The sequence below is a fragment of the Opisthocomus hoazin genome, chromosome 3 (assembly GCF_030867145.1).
Source record: "Opisthocomus hoazin isolate bOpiHoa1 chromosome 3, bOpiHoa1.hap1, whole genome shotgun sequence".
In the NCBI taxonomy this organism is placed as follows: domain Eukaryota; kingdom Metazoa; phylum Chordata; class Aves; order Opisthocomiformes; family Opisthocomidae; genus Opisthocomus; species Opisthocomus hoazin.
Genome location: NC_134416.1, coordinates 16,382,187 through 16,406,729, shown reverse-complemented (window position 1 = coordinate 16,406,729; position 24,543 = coordinate 16,382,187). Strand labels below are relative to the sequence as shown.

The window sequence follows — 24,543 nt, the reverse complement described above, 5'->3', positions numbered from 1 at the left end:
ATCTTTCCGTGTTCTCATGCAAGAGACTACACAGAGGCGGAGGTTTCTCCCTCACTTTTATCCCACTGCCGTTTGATTTCTTTGAACACAGTACTACAGCCTTTTCTTATTTTACTATACAAAGTTATTAGCAGATGCACATAAGAAAAGGCTGTTTCCTGACAGACAAGAAAATATTATCAATATCCAAAAATGGTTCTGATGCAATTCTCTTGGCTAGTATAATCAGAAATAACCTTTAGGAATGCTGTTTAACATCTTGATCACTCACAAATGCAGGCATAATACACAGTAGAAATGCACTGAACTATGACGGCACATTGCTTGAAAGTACTTGCTAGCACTATCCCAGTTATTTACTGTGTAAGATTTGTGTTGCAGCACAGCAGGAGCTAGATTATTTTTTATGCATGTTTGGAGAGAATAAAAATAGTCAAGTACAATAACTTTTCTTACAAATTGGTCAAAATTCACTGGTGCTAAAGTTTGCTTTGTGACTAGCAAATGTAAGAACCTTGTGGTAATTAATCTCGAAAGTGAAAGCAGAAAAGAAATACTCACATATGGTTTTTGCTTTGTATTGCTTCACTGATTAAAACATTAATAACATACCTAAAGCTCATGGCTAATATTTCTATATTTCATGCAGATTCCAGAAGTCAATGAAACTCAATTTACTATTTTTAGGCAATAACACTTGTCAATCTATTTAGAATAGGATTAAAAGAGAAATAACTGATATGAGCTTTGCTACAGGAGAGGTTGTAGTCAATCTGTTTATACACGTGGCAGATTGATACCCATTAATAAAATTATGAGGAACTTTCTAATAGGTAGGAAACTTTCAAGTTATACCTTCTTTTATAGCCCCTCTTGCTTGTGTCAGCACCACAGTTTTATTCTTCTAATGTATTTGCATACAGCAGCAACAATTTCTGTTTTTACCTCTTCCTCAATTCCAAGATTTATAAATATAGTCAGATATTCAGACTCATCCTAGAAATTATTCTTCCTTTGCACAACATTTCATCTTCTGCAGTCAAATTCCCTTTTGCTGCACATATTCTACTACTTTGCCTGATTCCCATCATCCACCTACTATCCCTGCAGCCTATGCCTTCTTCGTTTTTTCTTTTGATCCTTGAGATCAATCATATATCCCAGGCTATGACATGGGTAATTTCCCTGCCCTCCATTCTATTGTTCATGTAATTATAGCACTGGACACAGAGGGCTGCTACATTTTTCTGAACAAAAAATGTTTGCCATCTCCTGTTTCACTGTAAGATCGCCCAGTTTTCATCTCTTACACATTACCACAAACTGAAGCGTTTGGTAAAGCTGGTGAAGTGTTGTAAAATCAAAATCATGGTTACTGCTCTTTTAGATTGATTATCTCCTGTTCCTCCTTCTAATCTGATTGAGTGGCCCCGTAGCTCTAGTTAGATTGCACTTCCACAGACTCTTCTCTCAGCAGCAAAAGCAGCAAAGCAATACTCTCCCTAACTACTGCCAGCATGGCAAAGTGATCAAAATAAGCCAAATAATTAACACAGAAACGCTGCCAAAGGGGACAGTTCTAACTGGTTGCTCGACCAACTCGTTAGAGTTCTCTATCCCTAATAAAAGGCAGAGTGAGATAATTCAGGTGGATGATGAATTGATCATCAACTCACTGAAGTCAAAGAACTGAGAAGTCAACTCAAGAAAATGAGAGAAAGTAGGGGCTATGGCCTGAAATGCGCTGCAGGAAATACACCACGAAATGGGGTGCTCCATCATCGGCTCGGTTCAGCTAGGACACACCTGTGCTTCCACTCCATCCCGCCCCCTCTCCGACATGGTAGAAGTCCTTGCATGATCCTGAAGGGGAAAAAAAATTAAAAGCAGGGCGGGGGGGACACACAACACAACCCACAAACCCATAACAAAAACCTAACCATGGGAGAGGGGTACAGGGGGAAGAAGTTGTTGAACATGCAGAAAAGAGTTAAATAAGGATTTCATCAACAATGACCCGGTTTCATTTGCCATCATTGTGCCATGTATAGTGGACCTAATTTAATTTTCAAGTTCAGTTTCATCTGTTCAGTTTATTTTGTATTTTCAGAATCACTTGCAATTTGCATAAAATATTTCAGAGCACAACAACAGGATGCAGTCTGGTGTGGTTTTTTCCCCTGCCCAAACGTCAGGCCTGTTCATGTAACCTGACTACATTCTACAGCATTCTTGGAATCAAAAGCTAAGACAAAAGCTAAGGTGCTCTGGGCACTGGAGCACCTCTCCCTGCGAGGAAAGGCTGAGAGCTGGGGCTGTTCAGCCTGGAGAAGAGAAGGCTGCGGGGAGGCATTATGGCATCCTTCCAGTACTTAAAAGGGGCCTATAGGAAAGATGGCGAAGGTATTTTTAGCAAGGCCTATTTGTGACAGGACAAGGAGTAATAGCTTTAATTTAAGGGAGGGTAGATTTAGACTAAATGAGACATTTTTTACCACGAGGGTGGTGAAACAGTGGAACAGGTTGCCCAGAAAGGCAGTGGAGGCCCCATTCCTGGAAATATTCAAGGTCAGGTTGGACGGGGCTGAGCAACCTGGTCCAGGTGAAGATGTCCCTGCTTGCTGCAGGGGGGTTGGGCTAGATGACCTCTAAAGATCCCTTCCAACCCAAAGCTTTCTATGATTCTGTGACAACTTCCTTTCCAATTATTCTTCTTTTTAGCATTTATAAATATTTTCGTGTCCTTTGGAACCTGGAAACCAAGTATGGGGGAGAAAAAGTCAATGGGGGGGGGGGGAATGGTAATATCTTACACTGTTTTCCTCCCGGCAAAAGGGGAAATATGTACTAATAGACAGTTACAACTAATTGAATTTCATCTGACTTTGAGATCAACACGCTGCATGCTTACCAGATCTGAGCATTTCATTTGGCACTGTTCTTTGTTTTTTGTCTCCCCTTCAAAAATACTGTGTAAAAATGAAACCTTTCCAATACTGTATTACTTCAACAGAGAGCAAGGGAACATGAAACAACAGCTATGGAAAACAAAGCTGGTAATTATTCAAGCAAAAAACTTTTCTGCTTACCAGTTACTATGGACAATTAACTATAGTTTGCAAGCCATAAAGTAGCCTTTCCTACAGAAAAAGAAAACAGCAGTGACAGTTTAATAAGCATGAACCTTAACAAGCACTTCAGATTCTTCTTCTACAGTCAACAATTAAGGTTTCAGGAAAGCTTAGTAAATAGAATAACACACAGTTTTCCTCATCAACTTCACAAATCACCATCTATTCTGAAATGTTGACAATTAAGCTATTTGTTCTTTAGGGCAAACCCGAAAAAAAGCAAAAATTCTGAGTCACCAAAAGAGAAGTAAGTTTGAGACAGTCTTATATTTAAAGGAGAACATACAATTGTGACAGTCTTTATCTCCAGAAAAAGTTTTTCTGTTTAATCAGCAAGGATATTGATTATTTAAAAATACATCTTCAAACCTATACACAAGCTTTATTTAGATAAAAGACTGTGTATCAGCATAGGTATGCTGAAGTTAAATCACATCTACCTTTTCATAATGAAAACACATTCACAAAATCCTTCACAGTCTAAAGTGTACTGCTAAGATTGAAAGCAATCAGCCTTGAATGAAAGATGAATTAACAGCAGTTCTAAAACCATTAGCTACAGACTTTATTGTCATGATTTTGTTTAAAGCAAGGAAAAAAAGGCAAAAAATGTAGAGAGTGTCTAGGTCAGCAAAGTCATCAGTAGTTGATGGATGCACTTACAAACATTAGAGAAAAAGGGAAAATGGGCAGAACATAATACCCACTTATGAGATTCTCTGTGTTAAGGATGGAAAAAAGGCCTCAAGATACCTAGTAACTCCACCTTGTTCAGAGCTGAAGGTTTTCTATTTTTAGATATGCATGCCAAGGACAGATTTAACACTAGAAATGCAGCTTGATGCATCATCACAATATTCATTCCTAGATATTGGTAAAATTGAAAATACTCGTTCTACCAGGTACATCTTCCGAGAACAGCCCCTACCAGCAATAACTAGGATCTCTGGGAAAGGAACTAGGAGGTAAGGGAGATGGAAGAATTGATGCTCCAGACCACACTCATGACTGCTAGCAGTCGTGCGGCAGCCTCCAGGTAGGCAGGAAATGTTGTAAGAAATGGCCAATTTAGCAGCTTCTTCTGACTCCAACCAGTGGCCTTGCTCCCTCTCCCCAATAGCCCTAGCTGCTTCTACTGTGGCAGCTCTTGAGGTTGCAAGGAGAAGGGTCACATCTGCGAGCTGCTGTGGGATGTAAGATGGGCACGCCTGCCTCCTGCAACCCACGGTGAGCTTCTCCTGTAGCACACTCGCAGTCAGACTGGTGGGAACCCCTAAGTAGTTTCTGTTGGTTATTCAGTCTGAATCGGGCATAAGCGGGCTTGAGGAGCACTGCACCACAGGGACCAGGATCACCATCTCCATTTCAGGCAACACTTTGCAAAGCAAGACTGAGTACTACATCAGTCTTAACTGGTTGTAGCTAACCCTTTGACTCTATGAACTCTTTGCTCTCCATAGGGGGGTAGATGAAGACAGAAAGATACAGGCTGTAGGGGTAACAAGACCAATTTGGCAGGTAAGGATTGAACTGGTGGGCAGAAGATGGCTATGTTTTGGTCTGTAGGGTCTCACAGGGCTGGCAGACCAAAGATGACAGCTGGTATACTTAGAGAATAGGAAAACGTCACAGGTTTGCATGAGCAGAACAATAGACAGTTCAAAAACTAAAATAAGTAAATAGCCTAAATCCAGAAGGTAATCCCTTTTCTCTTCTTAAACTGTGGATTTGCGGAAGGAATTTGATTTACATTCCCTAATCTCTTCCAAGGAAATGACTTCTGATGCTTGATGCCACCATCACCAACAGCATTTGTCTTTTGCAAGTGCTGAAGGCCTCAGCTACACATTAACACTGACACCTCCCAAATTCAAAGAAACATACTGTTGTACCGCTTCCTCCCTCCCTCTGCTCTCCCACTGCCAACGTACAACACTCCTATTAGTTTAAGAGTCTGTCCTACTTGGATATCATTCTTAGTTTTGAACTAACCCTGCAAATGCCCAGAGTGGTTCATGACAATCTAAAAGCACCCCATCAACATAGCTAGAAGCACAGAAGTACTAGGAGGAGGATGCAGGCACTTAAAGCCATCCCCAGGCTGAATCACTATATCAAAGTTTCACTTAATGGTATCGTAGCCAAGGAAACTCCACGCTAGTTACAAATCAGTTGGTCAAAAATATTCAAGAGGGAAAGGGAAGAATTGTCTCTTATTAAGCACGACATTCTCCTTACCTTCCACTTGCGCCACAGATAATACACAGCATCATAGAAAATGTCTGCTCTACCACTTGGGAGTTGTTACCCTGCTCCCTGCAGTGGCACACCAGCTACACAATAATCTGCAGCTGACCATGGAACAGAGATAAAACAGGAACACTTCTGACAGAAGTCCACATTCAGAAATAGCTAAAAAGAACCAGTATTTGCCAAGTGTGAAATGAAAGCATACTGAAAAGCCTCCTTGATTTCAGAGGCCGCTATTGTTGGCATTTTTGCAGTGCCTAGGGGTCCCAAATGAGAGAAGATATCCCTCAGAGACATGCACCATGCACACTCCAGTCCCCATCCACCAAATGCTTCCTGTCAAAATCAGAGGCATGACACAGACAAAGCACCAGTGGAGGCCTTCACCACTACCCACCACAGAGAACAGCTAGAGAACCTGTCCCATGGAGAGGAATGGGAACAGGCAGCAAGCGTGCTGCTGCGTTTGTTATTCTCAGGCAGCCTGACCAAGCCAATGTTTTCCAGTTTTCAGGGACATACTGCAGGGCTTTCGGACAATCAATTTTACATACATACACATGTAAAAGACAAAACTTTGGTAGCAAATTTATTCCAAATCTCAGTTTTCTACTGAAAGAAGTTTTAACTGGTCCTAGTTATCATTATTCTTTTACAGGTGGAAAAACTGAGCCACAGAGCAAGAACTTCACTTCTAGTGAAGAGCAACAGGCTTCTGAACTGCAGGATCAATAAAAAGAAAGGGGAAAAATGAAACACACACAGTCCAATCATTTCCTTTTAATCCAAAAGACAGACTTTTTTTTTTTTCAAATTAAGCAGTATTTGCTTGCCAGAAGATCATCCTTCTGACAGCCGTATACATGGGACTAGCCCGTCCTAAGTGTTCAAAGTATAATTTTGGAGGTACATGCAGCTTCTGAAATAGTCTCCTAACACCAGGTTTCACTTCCATCAGACATTAATAACCATCTCAACATCAAACACAGTGGGTAATTAGCTAGTAAGGCAGAGCACAGAAGTGAGTTTGAGATCCAAATACCTAAACTCAAGTGTCGATGCCGTCCCCAAAGTGTGGACACATTCAGCTGAGCAGCCTCACTTCAGATGGAGTCTGATGCCCCTCTACGCTCCTCTGAGCATGCTGACTAGATCTCCACCAAATGTAACAGGAGTTCAGACACCTAGCTTACACATAGACACTTAAAGTTTCCCTCATCAGCAACCTCAATTCCACCCACGGTAACAGAGGGGAAGACAGACTCCATTCTGCCCCAGGCCACCCTTTTCTAGACTCTTCCTAATGAAACCCCTTCCCTCCTCAGCGCACCTCTGCACCGAGGGAAAGCCTGACAGGTGGGTAACACGAGGAATGCCCTTCAGACATTAATCAAGGCTATTACAGTCCCACATCCCTTTTGTGACTGTGACACATTTCACTCCCGATGCTCAGCAATTATGCTATTTTTCAAAATGGAAAAGGAAAAAGTTCCCACTTGTAAAAAGAAAGGTGGACTACAGCAACTGCTAATCAGTTTTGTCAGAAGTGTCCAACGAACACATGTGGCAGATTAATGAAATTACTGTTATAACTCAGATAAGATGCACTATTTGCAGAACCTGCAGTGCCAGCAGTGGAGCATTAAACTGCTTTTCCATTTTAAATGCTAAATTGGTTCTATAATATATTTTGTAATCTCTCTAATCACAATGCTATTATTTTCTTCACCGAGTGATTCTATACTTTTCCTTCACCATCAAGGCAGCTGTATCATTAAAATAGTGCTTTATTTTTGAAGCAATCTCCATGAAGCCCTTAAAGTAGCTTCAAAGTGAAAGCAGAGGGTTTGGATAGCTTTGTGGAGTAGCTTCACAATGAGGCAAGCAGCAGAACTGGCACTGTAAGTACATTATGCATCCACACGCTGTATGGAATTGCTTTCTCCTCTAAAAGCCACTCCATCTTTTTATCTGTATTTCTTTTTCCCCCGAAGAGAAGAAGTTCTTTTAAATAACATGCCTGTGTCTACATGTGTCTATAGTGTTAGACATCCCACTTATTTCTAGACTACTACCATGGCTTTTTACTGCTTATGTTTGCTAATATGTACTGCAATTGCTGCTCCTTTCCACACCAGTGTAATGGGAAAGAACACAAATTTCACATTGATAGCTTTCACAGGACAACAGGAGCCAGATCAGAGTACATTTCCCTCCTTATGCTCCCTCAGCTGCCTCTCCGTAACCATCTGCTCTCGCCTGCCCTACACGAGGACGACTGCATTCGCCCCCTGCGGCAGAAGCCACCACTCTGCTGGGCATTTGTGCAGCCCCGAGCACACCACGGGGTCACAGACTGCACCTTTCCCACGGCCAACACCTTGCCGTCCTTTATATGCATGCAACCAATGAAAATGTTTTCATCATTGATTTTCTGGTGAAAGTCCAGCTGTAAAAAGCCTGACAAACCAAAATTTCTCTTCCTGTTATCACCTGGTGGAGTGAAGTCACAGATGGAGCATGCTGGTACAGATGAATTTCAGAAGGGATTCCTTTAGATAATTTAGAAGGTCAGTCAGTAGCGGTCTTTGTAAGTAAACTTCATCTGCTCTATTGATACCCATCTAAAGAGCTAAATATTAGTCTGAGCTAATTATTTTGACTTCCTATGGGGAGAAAGAAGAGAAGCAACAGGAAAATAATCCCACCATGTGATGGGCAGTGAAGGAGAAGGAAACGAATAATGGTCCATTGCAGATGCCCTTCTTTTCCCCTCACTGTCTTGGGCGGAGCACAACAAACTAACTCAGGCAAGATCTACCCCTTACACGCGGCTGCTGTCAGGACAGATGATATTTCAGAATCCCCAGGCACGCAGTCAGGACGAACAGGATGAACAGGACAAGCCAGATCTTTTATGCTGAATGTATAAACCTCGCTGCAAAAATGTGGACCTTCATATTACACCGTTTATAACAAGAATGGATGACATAGCAATTGGGAAAAACACGTTACAGCAAGAATACGCTTGGATTCTGAATCAGGCATTTGTCCTCCTATGATAAACTGGCTTACAGGACCCTAGCAGAAAGATGTTTCATGTTTTCCTGACTCGTGACAAGGTAAATTCTGAACCAAGCAGATACATTCTGCACTACAGGTAGAGTTACTCCAGCAGTTCATTCACACCAGTAAATCCTCAGAGTGAGAACAAAAAGTCAGCTGCAGATGCTTGAAAGGTACAGGGTCATCCAGCACTCCTGTTTCCCCACTCAGGATGGAAGACTTGCTCACTGCACGGTTCTGAAACTTCAGACTTCAGCCAGAGGCCACAATCACGAATGACAGGCTGAGAGAGGAAGAGACTCATACATTGCAAACATTTCAGCCCCCAATTTAGACACCTGAAAGCAAGACAACATGCATACTTCTAACTATGCAACACACAAAAGTCTATTGAAAATGAATATAGAAGCGAGCACACTAATTATTGTGTATTATTAATAATCACAGAATGAGACATAAGAAAGGCACATTGCCCTGAAGTGTAATTATTCAGCTTTTTGATATTAACATTTACCAAATATTTTTAAATCCACTTCCCACATGCTGTACACTCAGATTCTGTACCTACTTTTGCTAGTCATAGAAAAGACCCAATGCAGTAAGTGGAGTTTTGTCGCTGTTGTAGTCAAAGAGTGGGTAGAGAAAAAAAGAATTTAAAAGAAAAAAAATTTTTTAAAAAAACCACACACTCGCACTGTTTCTATCAGCTTTCATTCTGGTGATCTGATGTGGACACTGGTAATCTGTTAACTACTTCTCCACAAAAAGAAAAGCAAGCTTTCTGTCGGTAAAGTACCATTTCACCATCCAGGCTCTGCACCTCCACTGGGATCCGTGCAGAGGTCTGCAATTCAAACCCCCTCCCGCCCTGCCACGCAATTTTAAAGCAAAACATGGAGGGGTGGAATAGCCCAGCGGGGGTTACGCTGAACCTTCGCTTCAATGGGAGAAACATTTGTTAGCTTCAGCCAGCCCAGTCTGGGTTCTTGTTCACACAACCTGTGGCGACCCGTAGTTTCACAAGAGGGGGATAACTGGAAGACAAAGCAAAATGGTAGAAGCTTATTGCCCCAGTTCAAGTGGCCACTGGTGTTTCTCAACCAATTGCAAAAAAAAAGAAAAAAAAAAAAAAAAGGAGAGGGGAGAGGGTCTTAGCATACCAAGCAGCTATGCTGAAGAATGCATATGTTCCATCATACTCATCACCAGGACCACTGCTTGGCAAACACTCTCTCATCCAACCCACTTTATAAGCTTGACCAAAAAGGTTAAACACTGTGAAGCAGAATGTACCGATTAAAAAACCTGGAGAATTCTTCTAGAAAACTACTTTGTCTTTTCTCGTTAGAGACCAGTACCAGGACTCTTTTTTTTTTTTTTTTTTTTTTAATAACTGACAAAACACTTATATTTCTAAGAAGAATTTTATAACACCCTTATTACTCAGACACCTCACCCTTTTGTGCGTGGGCATTTCATCGCACACTCAACACAAACCCCAAATACTTCCCAAGCAGAGCAGAACTCCCCAGAGAAGCTGCTCCCACCCCATCAGTCCTGAACCGGGCCCAGTAAGCTGAGATCAATTCTCATCCTCTTGTTACTGAGTTCAGTCAGCCCTTCAGTGTTGCTCAGTATCATTTTGAGAAAAGTATTTCTTAAAGCAAGCAAAAGCAACCAAAAGAATTAATGAGCTACACTACAACAAAAAGTATAGTCTACTGGTGTCTATCTAGCACTTCTCAACATAAGGCAAGATAAAAAACCATCTCACTTCATTTACTAGTTTCTTTTCATAGTTTTCACGAACATTTTAAAGGACTGTTAATTTGTCTCCAAGCCAGATAAAAAACCTGCCATTGCTAACACAAGATAAAAGGTCTAACTGTAGTGGTTGCCATTAGAAAGCCTTTATTATGGCTTTGTTAGTATAGCTACTGCTACTACCACATAATGAGACAAAGTGTGTCACTAGATATGCACACCTTACTCGAGAATCAAAACTCCCTGAATAAATAATCTTCTTGTAACAAGTGACAGACCAGATTTGGGTCTCACGCTCACAATGAACAGGGTTTTATGAGTGCAACACGTGGGAAGCCTTGATAAAAGTGAATACTTCTGTAAGAGATGATTTTCTGGATCTTGTCAGGAAAGTTGTCTTCTGTTCAAGCCTATCCTCAGAGAAGTACAGAACTTCAAAAGCATAGTAAAACTTTAAATTTTTTTTTAACAGAACTCTAGTCTGTAACTCCAAATGTCCTGACCCCTTCTGTTTATCTAGAGATAACTACGATATTAAAACCAAACAGACCAGACATAAGAGCTAGAAGTAGCATTTTAATGAAAAAAGATAAGAATTCCAGAAAACACACACAACAAAGGTTAGATGTAGAATGTGTTAAAAAAATAATACATATAAAGTACATATATTAAAAACCATCCTTGCTTTCTCCAGTGAAATTTTCTGCTCTGTAGAAGTGTCCACTCCACTGCATGATTTTTTTTATATACCATGAATACTGAAGAATCAATTACTGACCAAGAAAGTGTGTATATTTATATACATAAATACACATTTTAAAATACATAAAACAAAAAAGCTGCTAAGTACTTTTACACTTCGTATAATTTCCTTAATTTGTATTATATCGTGTACGTTACCAGAGTCTCACTGGATTGTGCACATCAGTTTAGATATGAATAATCTTGGCCTTTTCTGGACTTGCACACATTTGTAACAAGGTGGTTCCTCAGGGAACCAGCTGAGGGAGACTAAGATCATTGTTCCGTTTTCCACTAAAACCCTACCTCAGTCAGCCTATAAAAATTAGATTCCATACTCATCGAGAACTTCTAAATGTGTGATCCTTCCCTCATGCTACACTTTCTGCTGTCTGCATCCCAAATATAGAAACAAACACTTGTACTCCCCTATTTACATTACTGTAGCTGCAAGAAAAGGAACTTCAAATCTGTGTGCAGCCCATGAGTTACTACTGTTCTACAAGTCCACAGCTGAGCACAGGAAAAGGAGGACGCATTTTATTAGAAAAGAGATTCTGTTTGTTTCTTTGGACAGCAAAACCTTAAAGCAGCCAGGGGTTTAAAGTGCTGGAATTGGTCCCAATGAAGACAAATTAGAAAGCTGCAAGCAGAGAAGATAGTCTATAAGGCATCTTAAATTGCATTCAATGCATTGCATGGCTTTGCGCAACGTAAGTCTTACTGCTGTGGACATGAGGTACCTGTTAATTTTGTTTGAATACATAGGATTGCAAAGAAACCTTTTTAAAAAAAAACAAACTAGCAATGACAAAATATAAAACAAATGCATCTGCCCACAATGTTTTATGTACGATACTTTCCTCTATTCCTGCTCATCTTTCCACTGTACAGATATAATTGCATGGATAAAGTTTCATAATGACAGCTTAATTCAACCCCTAAAGCCACACAAGTTACAAACCCATCTCTATACTCATATTCTAGAGGATAAAGCAACACAATTTTTAAATGTAAGGCAGGACAAGCCAGAAAAAGCAGGCCACCTCAGGCTATAACATATGAATCCAGATGAAAACCAGCACTAAGTTAATACCACATGTAAAAAACAAAGTTACTAACAAGGCAGCAATACATTCAGAAACACAGTCCACTTGATTAGCTTGATACTACTACGCCAAGCTATTCCATCAAGCAAAATGTTTAGTTTTGTTTGGTGGTTTGTTTTTAAAATCTGAAGCATGCCAAACTTTCTAAATAAAGCTAGTACAATCAGATGTAGGAAACCAGCAGCTGATTTCATCACTTTGAGAGCACTACGCTTCCTCTCCTCTCCACCTATCTCCAGCGAAGGCAGCTTTGGAAGCTGTTTCCTGTTCATCCGTCCAACTGGTACAGATCAGACAGTGGAAACTGGTTCCATTACATTAAATTACTGATATATTTCACCCTGATTTTCCACTAGGATGAGTCTTTTGCAAGCAAAGACAAGCTTGATCTGTGTTCCACGTTAACTACACATGAACCCATTCTCAAGTGGAAGCCCCATTGCGTCACTTAACTTCCAAGCTTGTAAGATCTCCTCTGAGCTTAACACACCTCCTTCGCTTTTAATATAGGGCAGATTTTCATCTGGTGATGTTGAAACATGGACAGGGTTAGCTTGTCTTTGTCTTCAAAAAGCTGGGTAAATCATTATTAGCTGAGCTTTGTCTCAAAGCCCATCCAAAATTTGGTGGCCTTGTTACCAAATGGATGATTCAAAGCAATAAGCACAAACCCATTCTCAAAGAGTTCAAGAGAAATCAGCAACGTGCTTGATAATTGGCCCCAAAACAGACTGCAAGTAGCAGTGATTCTGATCAATGCCAGCCTACACTGGATCTAGTGCAGCGAGTTAAGACAGAATGAAATGAGTTTAAATTGTACTCATTTAAAACTAGATATTTTAGATGAAAATCAGAATGGAGAATTCATACCAAGCCTTTATTGCCACGGCTACTGCTCGAAATATTTAATGCTATTTTATTGTAAGAGTGAAGTACATGACAACTGTATGCATATTATTTGTTAGCTTTATTGTACTGATGACAGTAGGAAATACTCTTATTTGTTCAGTCATTGAATTAATTGCTATTGCCTTTTTTTGACCCTTAAAAAAAGACACTCATTTTGTTTGCTCTATTAACTCTCAAAGTGTCAGATTCAGTAAAAACTCAACTTTCCACTCTGCACATATCACCTCCAAACCCCTGGTTTTAGGCCTTTAAAGATCAAAAAGACTGATAAGGCTTTCAAAGAATCTCTCCCAGTTTATTTACTTTTTTTTAACATTCTCTTGTTAGATATGGTTTTAACTAGAATGAAAAATACTGCAAACTATTGTCCTATACCCAAAGCATCCAGAGCACACACATTCACCTGTACTTGGTCATCATGTCTGCTGCACACAAAGAAACAGCAACTTATGAATGAGAACAGACACTTCATTTTGTCTTTAGGAATTCACCTCTGAAGTATGTTTATTCACTGACATACCAGACATGAAGAAATGACCTGGTATTTTACCTAAAATTAGCTAACAGTTTATTACACTCAGTCACCCATACAAATATCCATATATTCATATATCCATAGAATATGATATATTTCTCTTCTTTTCCCCATCCCAGCAAAAAATAAGTAACCAAACAAAAAACACTGAAGAAAAACATATCTATTCCTATTCTGCTTGTTACCCAAGTCATTTGGGGAAAAAAGTCTCAACAGTGCCTGAAAAAAAGAGATACCACTATTTTAATGATCTTCATCTAGAGGAAAATAAAATAATGCATCGATCGAGACATCAGTGGGCTAAAACTCCACAGCAATACCTTGCTTCTGTAACACCCACTTCCTCAGACTGTTACTTTTGCACCTTTAACAGGATGATAAATGCTTTTCAAGCAGTAGCCAGGACTTCAAGAAGCCTGGATCCTTTAAAACTCACCAAAATAAATAAGAACCCAGACCTACCTACCTTAGATATTTCTGGCTCCACTTGTTGTCTCTTGGGTGTCTCTTTTGACTCAGGCCCTTTTGGAGTACTAGTGTTCTTAACAGAGGGCGATTCAACTCCCTCACCTTCAAGTTGCAGATTAATACCTTCTGTGGAGACAGGGTGATCAATACCATTTGGATTCAGATTGCAATGGATAGCTGGGAAAAAAATATGAGACAGAGAAAACACTGCTTAGGAAAGAAGAACCCAATGTTACAAACTCACCACGAAGTACTAAGAAGTGCCACGTGGTAACCAGAGCTATGCCAGATCATGGCAAAAGAACTGTCAGTGCCTTGACATGAATTCCCGGTGAGATACTTGAGAAAGAAAATCAGAGGCAATGCAGCACCGCATAAGGCTGTTTAGTGCAGGCTACTGTGTTGAATTGTGCTCTGCCAGATTCACTACAGCGTCCAGGACCTTTACCTTACAGCTTTTACTAGGGTACGACAATATATCCCATATATTCATTGTTCAGCCATACCTTTTTTCTTTTCTAGGCAAGCAATTAAAGTTTTTCTATTACATTTTCAATTACTACAACATTCTAGGTCCTAAACAATGTGGGGTAAGTAAGCTGTGCTCAGCAAGCCAGCAAGTCAGTCTCTGCAGAGAGTAATGACTTACCCAGCTGATTATCTCTCTCCTTCAGCACTTTGTACCACTGCAAATTACCACCTACACCATCCTAACAAGCAAGAGGGATGTAGTCTCTAGGAGCCTATAATGAGGTGTGGACTAATGACAGCAGAATAAGGAAACACAACTAGAGGCAAAAAAAAAAACAAATGCAAACCATACCATAGAAATGCACGTTTAGAACTATGGCAGTAGTTTAATCGTTTTCTCTCCAAAATTTCTCAGTTCCAGCATTCACACAGAGAGCAGCCTCAACAACCCTCTTGGCACACGTAGGGATTTTAAAATGCATGGATCCCGAGGCAACTTCCCCTTCATGCAAGTATCCGATTTTTGCACTAATGTTCCCGGGTAACTGCGCTACTTTTAGCGCTACTCATAATTAATGGTCCCAACTTCCCCTGGACGCAAAAGAACTTTGTCCAGATACCGTGGTGCAACGTTTGACAGACCTGAATAGAAACCCAAAACACAATGTAAAGCCAAAATAAAAACTGCCCTTTTACTCCTGCTTGGCTTAGAAGCAAAGGGTGGGGAGCAGGGGAAGGAATGAGAACTGCCAGTTTCCACCAGCTACAGATCAGCCCTTGAAAGTCTCTCACGGGAAATGGGCTTAAGCAGCTCGAGCAGGCAAAGGGTCCTTCAGCTACAGCACCTTTTGAAAATCCATTCACCTGAAATGCCAGAGTCTTCACTGAAAACTTTGAGCCTAAATTACAGCAATTCCTTGGCGCAAAATTAAAGCAAAGGCCAAAAAGTTGTCCTTTTCTCCTTGGTATTTTTAAAAACATCCAAATATTTGTAAGAGATAAGTGATCTGTCCAAGTACTACAATACCTACATCTGCAAGCTAGGGATGGAAACACCTCAAGTCAAAGGAAGATGATGAAGGGTAATTCATTAACAACACCGACTGATGGAAAGCAGTAAAGAATTACAACAGGTTTTATTACAAATTGAAGCCACTTTCTGTAGAAAAGTAGAAAAATCTGCCCACAGAAAACCAGTAAACAAAACTGAAAATGGGAAGTGAACTAAATTTCAGTTTCATTGTGAGCAGATGTCGGGGAACTCAAAGGCCTGATCAGGGTTAGTCCTGGACTACTTCTACCACTACGGGAAAGAGGCAGAGATCCCTCTCCAAATAGTCAATTCTTCAGCAGACGGCACGAAAGGGAGAGAAGGAGGAATCACTAGACTACATCATGGCCAGAGCTGAACCCTGCAGAGCCCTGCTTCTGGGGAAGGAAGCAGAAGAGGTGAACCATGCAGAGATTCTGGAGGTGAGGCAGGGTTTCTACTGGCTACTCCAGAGACCTTCACAGGAGAAGGATTTCCAGTTAAAATGTCTCCTTTCTATTCTCCATTTGCTAAGGCCTTGCATGGAGTGTTCTGATTTTGCTTTAAAAGCACTGAAAACCCTCCGAGATTTTTGGGAACTCCTGGATTTCCCCTTCAGGCACAAATTTCTCAAAACCAAGAGCATTTCTTCTTTTAAAATGGGAAAAAAGCACATAAGGGGTCTGCAGCAGTCTGCCTGGCTGTTGTTCTTACCTGCCGTCTTCCCATCTCATTTCAGTACGACAGGCATCTGCAACTCCTTCCTGATACCCAGAGAGCTGCTACAGAGCCTCATTTCCCAAACCAACTCCAAGGACCTCTCTCCTAAGACGAGCTGCAGCTCTTCTGCTTGCAAGTCTCTTTCTTTCCTTGTTCAGACCAATTCTGTAGGTTGGCTGGAGGCAATGCAAAACCAAATCCCATCGTTCTGGCATGGCCTCTCAGGGTGAGGAGGGCAAAACAGATGACTGTCTTCAGGTCATTCCTTTCCTCCTACTCATTTTCCCAGCCACACCACTGAGTCAATCCAAAACATAAATAACCTTATATAATATAAACTCATTATATATATATATATATATAAAAATTATAACCTTAATAATGTTAGTAGAGGCATTTCCTAACTTTTAAGTCCTTTATTTCTTGGTAAACTCCATACATACCCCTTCCTGGATTTTGCTTTTGTTATGGTTACAAGACTGCGATGGAACTGAACTTGAACACAGCTGCTGCTCAATTTTTCTGTTGCAGGACCTCTTTCTGTGTCAGAGAAAATGCAAAATCCTTTTTTACTTTTGCAGTGCAGCTAACAGGCTTTACCTTCTCTGACTGTATTGCTGTTAATGGGGAAGTCTCCAGAATCTGGCAAGCTGTTATGATAAAGGGAGTCTTTGGGGCTTTTAAGCTCCCATGGGAGGTTTCAGAGATACTACTGTGTGGTTTATATTTACATCAGTGTGTCTTATGACACCAAAAAACTCTCTCTCTCTCCTAGATCATATCCACCTATAATTATCTATCATCTCCTCTAGATCATATTTACCTACCTGAATAATGACTACTTTGCTTATCCTCCAGACCACAGAAAAGATGGATGTCATCCACCAAGACAGACTTTTTGCAGCCCAGTGAGGATGGACACTGCTCTGTTAGTAGCCAAACTAATCCCTCCTTCACAAAAAATGGGAGATATCCTAGCCACCCTGTAGAAGTACTCCCACCACTCCGTGCTTCAGCAAGAGCTGGAAATTAACAATGAAAGACACTTGGTATGGAATGCGGTCCGTAAAAATACCTCCAGCTGTCCCCTGCAAGGATCTTACCTAGCTGAATAGGAAGACTTCTGCATACACCTTTGAAATGCTAACACACCTCAGCAGCATCCAGAACCAGGCAGGTTTTGGCTTGTCAGACCCTTTCCAGTGCTCACTAGAGAGAAATCCCCAAGCACAGTGGGACTTCGCACTGCCTGGAAGGACACTGCCAGCAGCAAGCTTCCTGCGGATTGCAGCCTCCTCCCTTCCCAGTGCTCCCGAACAACACAGGTCAGCGAGGAGGGTGGCAGGGGGCGGACAAGGAAAGCTTTCTGGGTTACTGCACTGATTTACCAAGCATTTCAGGGAGCAAATGATCCAGGTTTCCAGTAACATGGTAGCATAAGCATCACCTGGATGGCTTAAAAAAAAAGTAACATGGCAAGATAATGCTTGACTCTTAGCCCATCCTTCTTTCAAGAGTAATGAACATTAGTGCTGTTTCAGCAATGCGTTATAGTGTGCTCCTTCAGGATACAAAAGAGAGAGAAGAAATTGGAGAGGCTGCCAGCAATTACATACGTGCCCATGACCTTTTTATTGAAAAGAAACACAGACTGCCTCAGGAAAGACTTCTGAAGTTGCTGATATTGCAGGGGGTGAGGGGGAAGATAACTTTTATTTCCTACGGGTAGAGGGAGAAGGAAAGAGTTCATCTCTCTCCTTCACGCCATCACAGTCCTGGCTTACCATCCACCCAGACTGCATCTGTTCCTTAAGGAAGACACACCTAGAACAAGAGCTTCAGCATGGGGAGACAGCAGACCACAGGGCAGGAGCAAACAAAAGCAGAGCTGAGGATAAATATCTCAGTCACTCGGCAAAGTTAATCGCTCTTTGTCATGAGCCATCTTCAGGTGGCCAGCTCTGTTGTTTCCCTCTAGTGCTGCCTCCAACTCTCAGCTACACATAGGGTAAGAAGACAAGAATATTTGCTTGCATGGGTCTGTTATTTCCTGTTACCACACAGAAATACATATTTCCATTAAAATGTCAATACGAGCCACAATTGCTCCCTTTCAAGGTTTGTTAAAAGCAGGGAAAGATGTCAACGTTTGGTCAATAATAACATATTCTCTTGTTAAATCAGCACCTGATATAATTTTAGCTAGATAAGGCCAGCTCTAAACTCCGGATTGACTATGCAAAACTAAACGGCTGGGGGGCTGCCAGCACCCAGGGTTAACGTCCTGTAGTACTGAGTCCAAGCAGCTTGTAGAAAAGCAAGATGAAACACCAGCTTTATCACAACCCAACTGCTCTGACCCTTTTCACTGATTCTCTTAAATCTCTTTCAGGACTTGATGGCATTCATCTGGAAAAGATTCTACCTACAGATAAAGTAATTTTTTGCTAAAATACTTGTCCTGGTTCTTACTTCTCATTACCCTGGTATTAGCTAATGCTAACTCACACCACCCTCTGCATTCAGACCTTTTCCCCACACCGTTTCTTTGACAATATCTCTACTGTCTCATCACGTCTTTGCCAAATTAAATCCACCTCATCATTCCCAGATTTTAGAAGTCCATCAAGACACCAAACCCTACCTCCAAATCAGCTGATAGTATCCACTAGGTATCAGCAATATCATTAGATTTTGAAACAGAGCCTCTTCCAATAGTTTTCCATACAATCTCAATATTCATATGTCATCCATATGCCTCAGTAAATACAACTCTTCATACAGTTTCAGAGCACTTAAATTCTCCTTTCCCTGCTGAAAAGCCCACCTAACAGTTGATGAATGCTGCGTCTCTCTTCATGCTTCCCAACAATTGTCACTTAACTTGGACTGGAAGCTCTCTGTGGTGAGAACTTGTTTTCTTTTGGGGAGGGAGGGTGGCTGTTCTGTCCAGCTCTGACTCCACAGCAGCCAGCACATGACAAATGGTGCTGGCAGACACAATAACACAGATCCACAGATTACATTTGCAAAACAAACTATTATTTAAAACAAAGGTACTTAAGTGCTCTTGTACTCTTAGCTCAATGGTAGAGCTGAATCTACAGGAAAATAACCACTTTTCCAGAACTTTAAAGAAAAGATTGCTGAGATCTCCCAAGTTAAAAATGACCATATCTGTCCTAACAAACTAGGGAAGGAACAAAATTAATGCAATAAACAGTGTATTTTTTCCACATGCTAGAACACAAACCCAAGTCCTTTCCATGTACACGGAGCAAAAGAATCTGTTGCCCTGCAGAAGCCGATACGTGTGTGCCGAGCTCCATGCCCACGCAGACCCCTTATGGCAGACCCCTTACGGTAGGCGTATGCAGTTTGAAAGGAGAGCTCGCAGGGCAACGCGAACGCTCGGCTCCCCTCGCTGCCTCCCTCCCAGGTGGCAAGCAGCCAAGAGACAGCTTGTCTGAACACGCTTGATGGTGCACAAAAGTCACCAGGAGCCACAGTAAGTTACTGGCATCTGGGGGCAAGCCTTGCATTTTACTAGAGGGTACTCTGTGAATCCTGTCTTGAGAGCAGCCTGAAGGCACTCTTCAAAACATATCCTTGATGTATCCAAAGTTTTGCATGGGCAGATGGAAAGCCTTCGTCTCTCCATCTGTAGGCACACGGCTTAGCAGATCAAACCTATGATCAATTGCTGCCTCTGTAATCTCTACTGCCTACTGTGTGAAACATTTCATAACTACTTGTTTCAGTGGGAATACTGCTGGCTGCTTAAAATTTTAAGCAGATCAATTAAGGCTATATTAAAGCATATTTGGCAAGTGCTTGAGTTACATGCAATAACAATTGCTCTATTCTAAAAAGTGATCGAGTAAAAATAGCATCTTCTTACTCATCTGCCCTGTTCTGTGTGCATCACAGTCACATGCTAGTGTTTGCTGTTCAGAGACAAAAAGCAGGCATGGGAGATACCCATCCAACCTCTAACAATCCTTACAAAACTTTCATGTGTCAAATACTGGCAAACACGTGAGCTCCATTTTATGTATTCATGCCACAGAATACTAGGAGGTCAGTCCACCTGCTGCTCCCACCACAAAACGCCATGTTGTGAAAAACAGACAGAAGTTAGTCTATAGAGCTAGAACATCAACAAACTCAAGCTGGACACAGCAGGGACCTTACAAAAAAGGATCCAAATATCTTTCCAGTCACTTCAAGTCTTCATGACGGTCATGAAGATTTAACAGGTCTTTCAGGAAAGCAGATCCTGCAAGACCTTTGGACAGCAGCTCTCACTGGACCTGTTCCTTCCATCTCTGCCCAGTTCTTTTTCAAAAACAAAGAAAATCTCCAAACACGCAAAATTCCACTGTCAACTCTTTCAGTCAGGCTTCTGTACACTTCCAATGTTGCATTTCAGTACCAAATAGCCAAACAACACCCCTGGGTCTTTTTGCTTGCTGTCATTCACAACCTGCTTTAACAGAGTTGATCAGATTCAGGGAGACATTCACATTGAGATCTCGTTCCAGAGCGAGAGGGCTGCTCACGCTGACCAAACAAGCAAGAAGGATCCACACTGCAAAGTCCTTCCTGTATTTCCAGAAGCTTGTACTTCACTAGTAATTCTGAATATCCCTAGAAAACACGGGATCATTTCAAAGATTATGTCTGACCTGAGCAGTTAGTACCACTTCTACAATACTAAAAAACAAGATTAAAAACAGCTAATAAAGATCATCTTCATTTGTATCATAAAATTTAGGATTACTTTGGCTACTTTATGTGGCAGAAAGTTCTGCCACAGTCATCAATTTCTTTAATTCCTATGGATGGTCCATCTGCCTCATCATTCACTTTCTAGTTTTGAGAAATTTTCTGGCTTTCACCTATAGGAATTACTTCTCCATACGGTCCTACCTCCAGCTAATGTAAGTTGGCACAGTTCCCCCAACCCATCACTTTGGACCAGTTTCACATGAGCCCAACCTGCTGCCTATGTTGCCAACTAGTAAATACTGCTGGCAACTTGACGAAGCAGCTTCAAGATTTTGCCCACTCTGTTTCTCAAATCTGTCTATCTAATGGCCACCAAATGAGCAGCATTCACACAGAGCAAAGCAGCTCACCAAACCAGGCAGGACCATTTCTACTTCAGTACAGTTAACATGAATTTATCAGAAACCTCCTGTAAGGATGAATTCTCAAAGTACTTAGCTAGAGTAATACTGGTGTCTAGCTATCTGCTTCTGGTAGTCAGTATCAAAACTCAGCATTAAGCAATTAGGAATAGGCTGTGCCAAAAGCCAGGCCAGCCCCGAGCTGTGGGGTGCTTTGTGAACTGCTGCTACTGATGAGCTGTACCCGTAAGTCTGAGTTCAAAGCTCAGGCACAGACAGCAAGGCTTGGCAGACACAGCAGCACACTGCTGCACCAGCAGGTCCATCCAGAGAGCTGCTTGTCTTTCGAGCCTCTCTATTCTAACTGTTAAATTGAATAATCCAGTAGATGATTAACAAACAGTAAACTTCTTACATGGTATGAACTTTACAACCAAGAGTTTGTTCAAGTAGTGGGACGTGCCCTGCAGCTGGGAGGTATCTGAAGGGTGAGAGAAGGGACAGCTCTGCAGCAAGGAAGTGAGCGATGAACCGGGTCAAGATGGGCAGAGAGGGCAGAGCAGAGGGGAGACAGGTGTAGGAGGATGACAGAGACAGAAGGGGGCAAAGCATTCAGAGGAGGGGTGTTCATTTTAGCTTGTAGCTAAATTTTACAGCTTGTAGCTGTAAATTATGTATTTTGTCTCTTTTACCCTGTTAGATTTATCATCAGTAAGACAAAAATTGAAGTAACTGCACTCCTGATGCAGCTATCTCTGAACCTCTCTAGATGGACAACTGTGTAGTCATCCCACAGTACCAAGCCAATTACCACTACAAGACATTCACTCTCTCCAGAAACAATGAAAAACTGCCCAAAATGAATCCCAAACACAGAAAGAGAAAAAATGTGAAATAATCTACTGCATTCCACATACATCTCTGACACACACCTCAGCTGTAAGAGGCAGCTGATGGTAGTGAGTCTTGTACAGCATCAGAAATATACCAAGAAACCAGAATGAGTAACTTAGAAGTTCCATCCACAATCAAACTGAAATCATAATTTGGTTGAAGGCCATGCAAATCTTGAGTGTACACAGAGAAGAAAGATTCCTTAGTTGTCTACAGAACAGAAACACTAAGCCCAGAATAAGAAATCCTTTTCTTGCACGGGTTAAGTTTGCCTTTTAAGACTCTCATCCCACCACGATGTGTGTAGACTTAAGTTTACTCAGCTAAGAAATTTGTGTGTGCATTTCTAACAATTTTCCTGCTGGAAATTACTTATTTTATGCATGGCAATACCCACTTGCCATCCCTTATCTCATAGACTTTAGCAAATGCTGTAAACATACAAGACGGTTTCTGTTACACCTGCTCTTCAGGAGACAGACTGCACATTATCACTACGCTAGATGGACCTTGGAGCCTCAGCAATGCAACGTCTGCCTTTTTATCATGAAATCCTGTTGCTGTTACAAAGTAGGCACAATGACTGGACAGCCAAATTATTTCTGAAGCATTTTCTCATTCCGGTTTAATAAATGTACAGGTGGTACCAGCAGCACTTGAACTCACACTGGCAACAGAGAGGCTCATTGAAAAATGGACCAATTCAATTAATAAGTAAGGCAAGTCTAACAAATCCTCCACAAGTATAGAGGAAGAGATGAATACTGGCAAAGAAGGGGACTAGTGAGCTATGCAATTAGCTCAGAGGAAAATGGATCTCAGTGAACAAAGTAATACAGATCAGTAAGTAACATGCATCATATGTACACAGGAACATAACTGAGCAATGGATTACAGTAGAAAATAATTAGTAATTTGTTTTGCAAACTAATTTCATCCTCTGTTAATAAGGAGGCTTGTGCGAGCACCTACAAAGCTTCTCCTGGAAAGTGAAACAACAACTCTGGATTTCACGTTTGAGATGCACAGATTTGCAATCAAAGAGGGTGCTACAGGAGAAAAGAATTTTAAGCATGAAAAAACAAAAAAAACCTATGGGTAGGTCGAGAGGAACAGACCTAAAGTAACGCTTTCTCTGAAGGAAAAATATCCACCACGCATTGCAATTGTCAGTCACCAACTGATGTAGGCAAACTCTAGACTAGGTACCGCTGTTTGTTGCCCTCTGAGGATTCCACAGTGAATATGGAGAGGAAGTAGATAGAAAAGATAAAGAACACACTTGCATAAGAAACAAGTTTTCATTAGTTCCACTATTCCTGGAAGAAACTTGTCTTGCAATCACTGCTTAGAAGATTAGCTAGTCACACTCCACCGCAAATTATATTTCTAACAATGCCTCATCTCAAGTCCTAATAGCACTACTATTCAATTCTATAATCAGCCAGCAGTACATCAGAAACCTTTTCTAAACACTAGTGAGCCTATGCAGCATACAAATAATGCCTCAGACACACACAGGTTAAGTCTTTATTACGGCATTAGTGGTGCACTGTCCCAGACGTGCATCACAGATCTCTGCCTATATCCTACTCATGAAAGCTGGTGTCTGCCTAACACATGGCACAGAAATGGCTGCAGTTCAGTTGTCGATCCAGGCTTTATTCCTCATCCCATGAATGATGCACAAAATCATCAAAATGCAAAGGAAAATGCATTTATTCATTCTCACTAGCCTAACTAGTTTGCAATCTGGCAACTGACTTCTGGTTTCAGTCCTGGCTTTCTCTCAACTGCCTAAAAGTTACCTCCTTTATCATTGTTTGAGGCTACTTCTTCCCCTGCACATTTAACTGAAGAGCTTGGAAATGCCTTCTTTCCTTTCCTCAGTAAAATTCTTCACCTCCTACTGCTTACTCATACCACTGTATCCTACTCACTCTAGTACCCCAGCTGATTTGTGTAGCGACAAACCGTTAGCTGAGAGCATGCAATTATTTTGCTAGAGGAAAATCCAGGAGAAAGCCTCTATTTACACACATTACAATTCTTCTTTCTTTATGTTTCTGAAAGAGCATTATTAAAAGTCTCTTTCTTGCTTTTACTAGGTTATTTGCAGAGAAGCAAATCAATTCAACTAAAACTCCCTCCAGCAAAAAAAAAAAACAACCACACAAACAAAACTCAAAAAACCCAACAACAAAAAAGCCATAAAAATCAGGGCACAGGAGAGAAAATGAGCAGGGGAATGGAGCAAAGTAATGATCTGAATGTTCAGCTGAAAAGTGTGAGCTAGCAAGGCTCCATACTATATAGAGACAGA

At 41.2% G+C, this 24,543-nt stretch overlaps 1 protein-coding gene across 3 annotated transcripts in view; it reads right to left on the bottom strand.

Moving 5' to 3' along the window:
* SAMD12 (sterile alpha motif domain containing 12) overlaps positions 1–24,543 on the bottom strand; it is a 187,508-nt gene that overhangs the window by 151,117 nt on the left and 11,848 nt on the right. For all 3 annotated transcript variants that reach the window (XM_075415648.1, XM_075415650.1, XM_075415649.1), the window contains exon 2: positions 13,972–14,150. In XM_075415648.1, the coding sequence (XP_075271763.1) occupies positions 13,972–14,150 (179 nt within the window). The remainder of the gene's footprint in view (positions 1–13,971; positions 14,151–24,543) is intronic.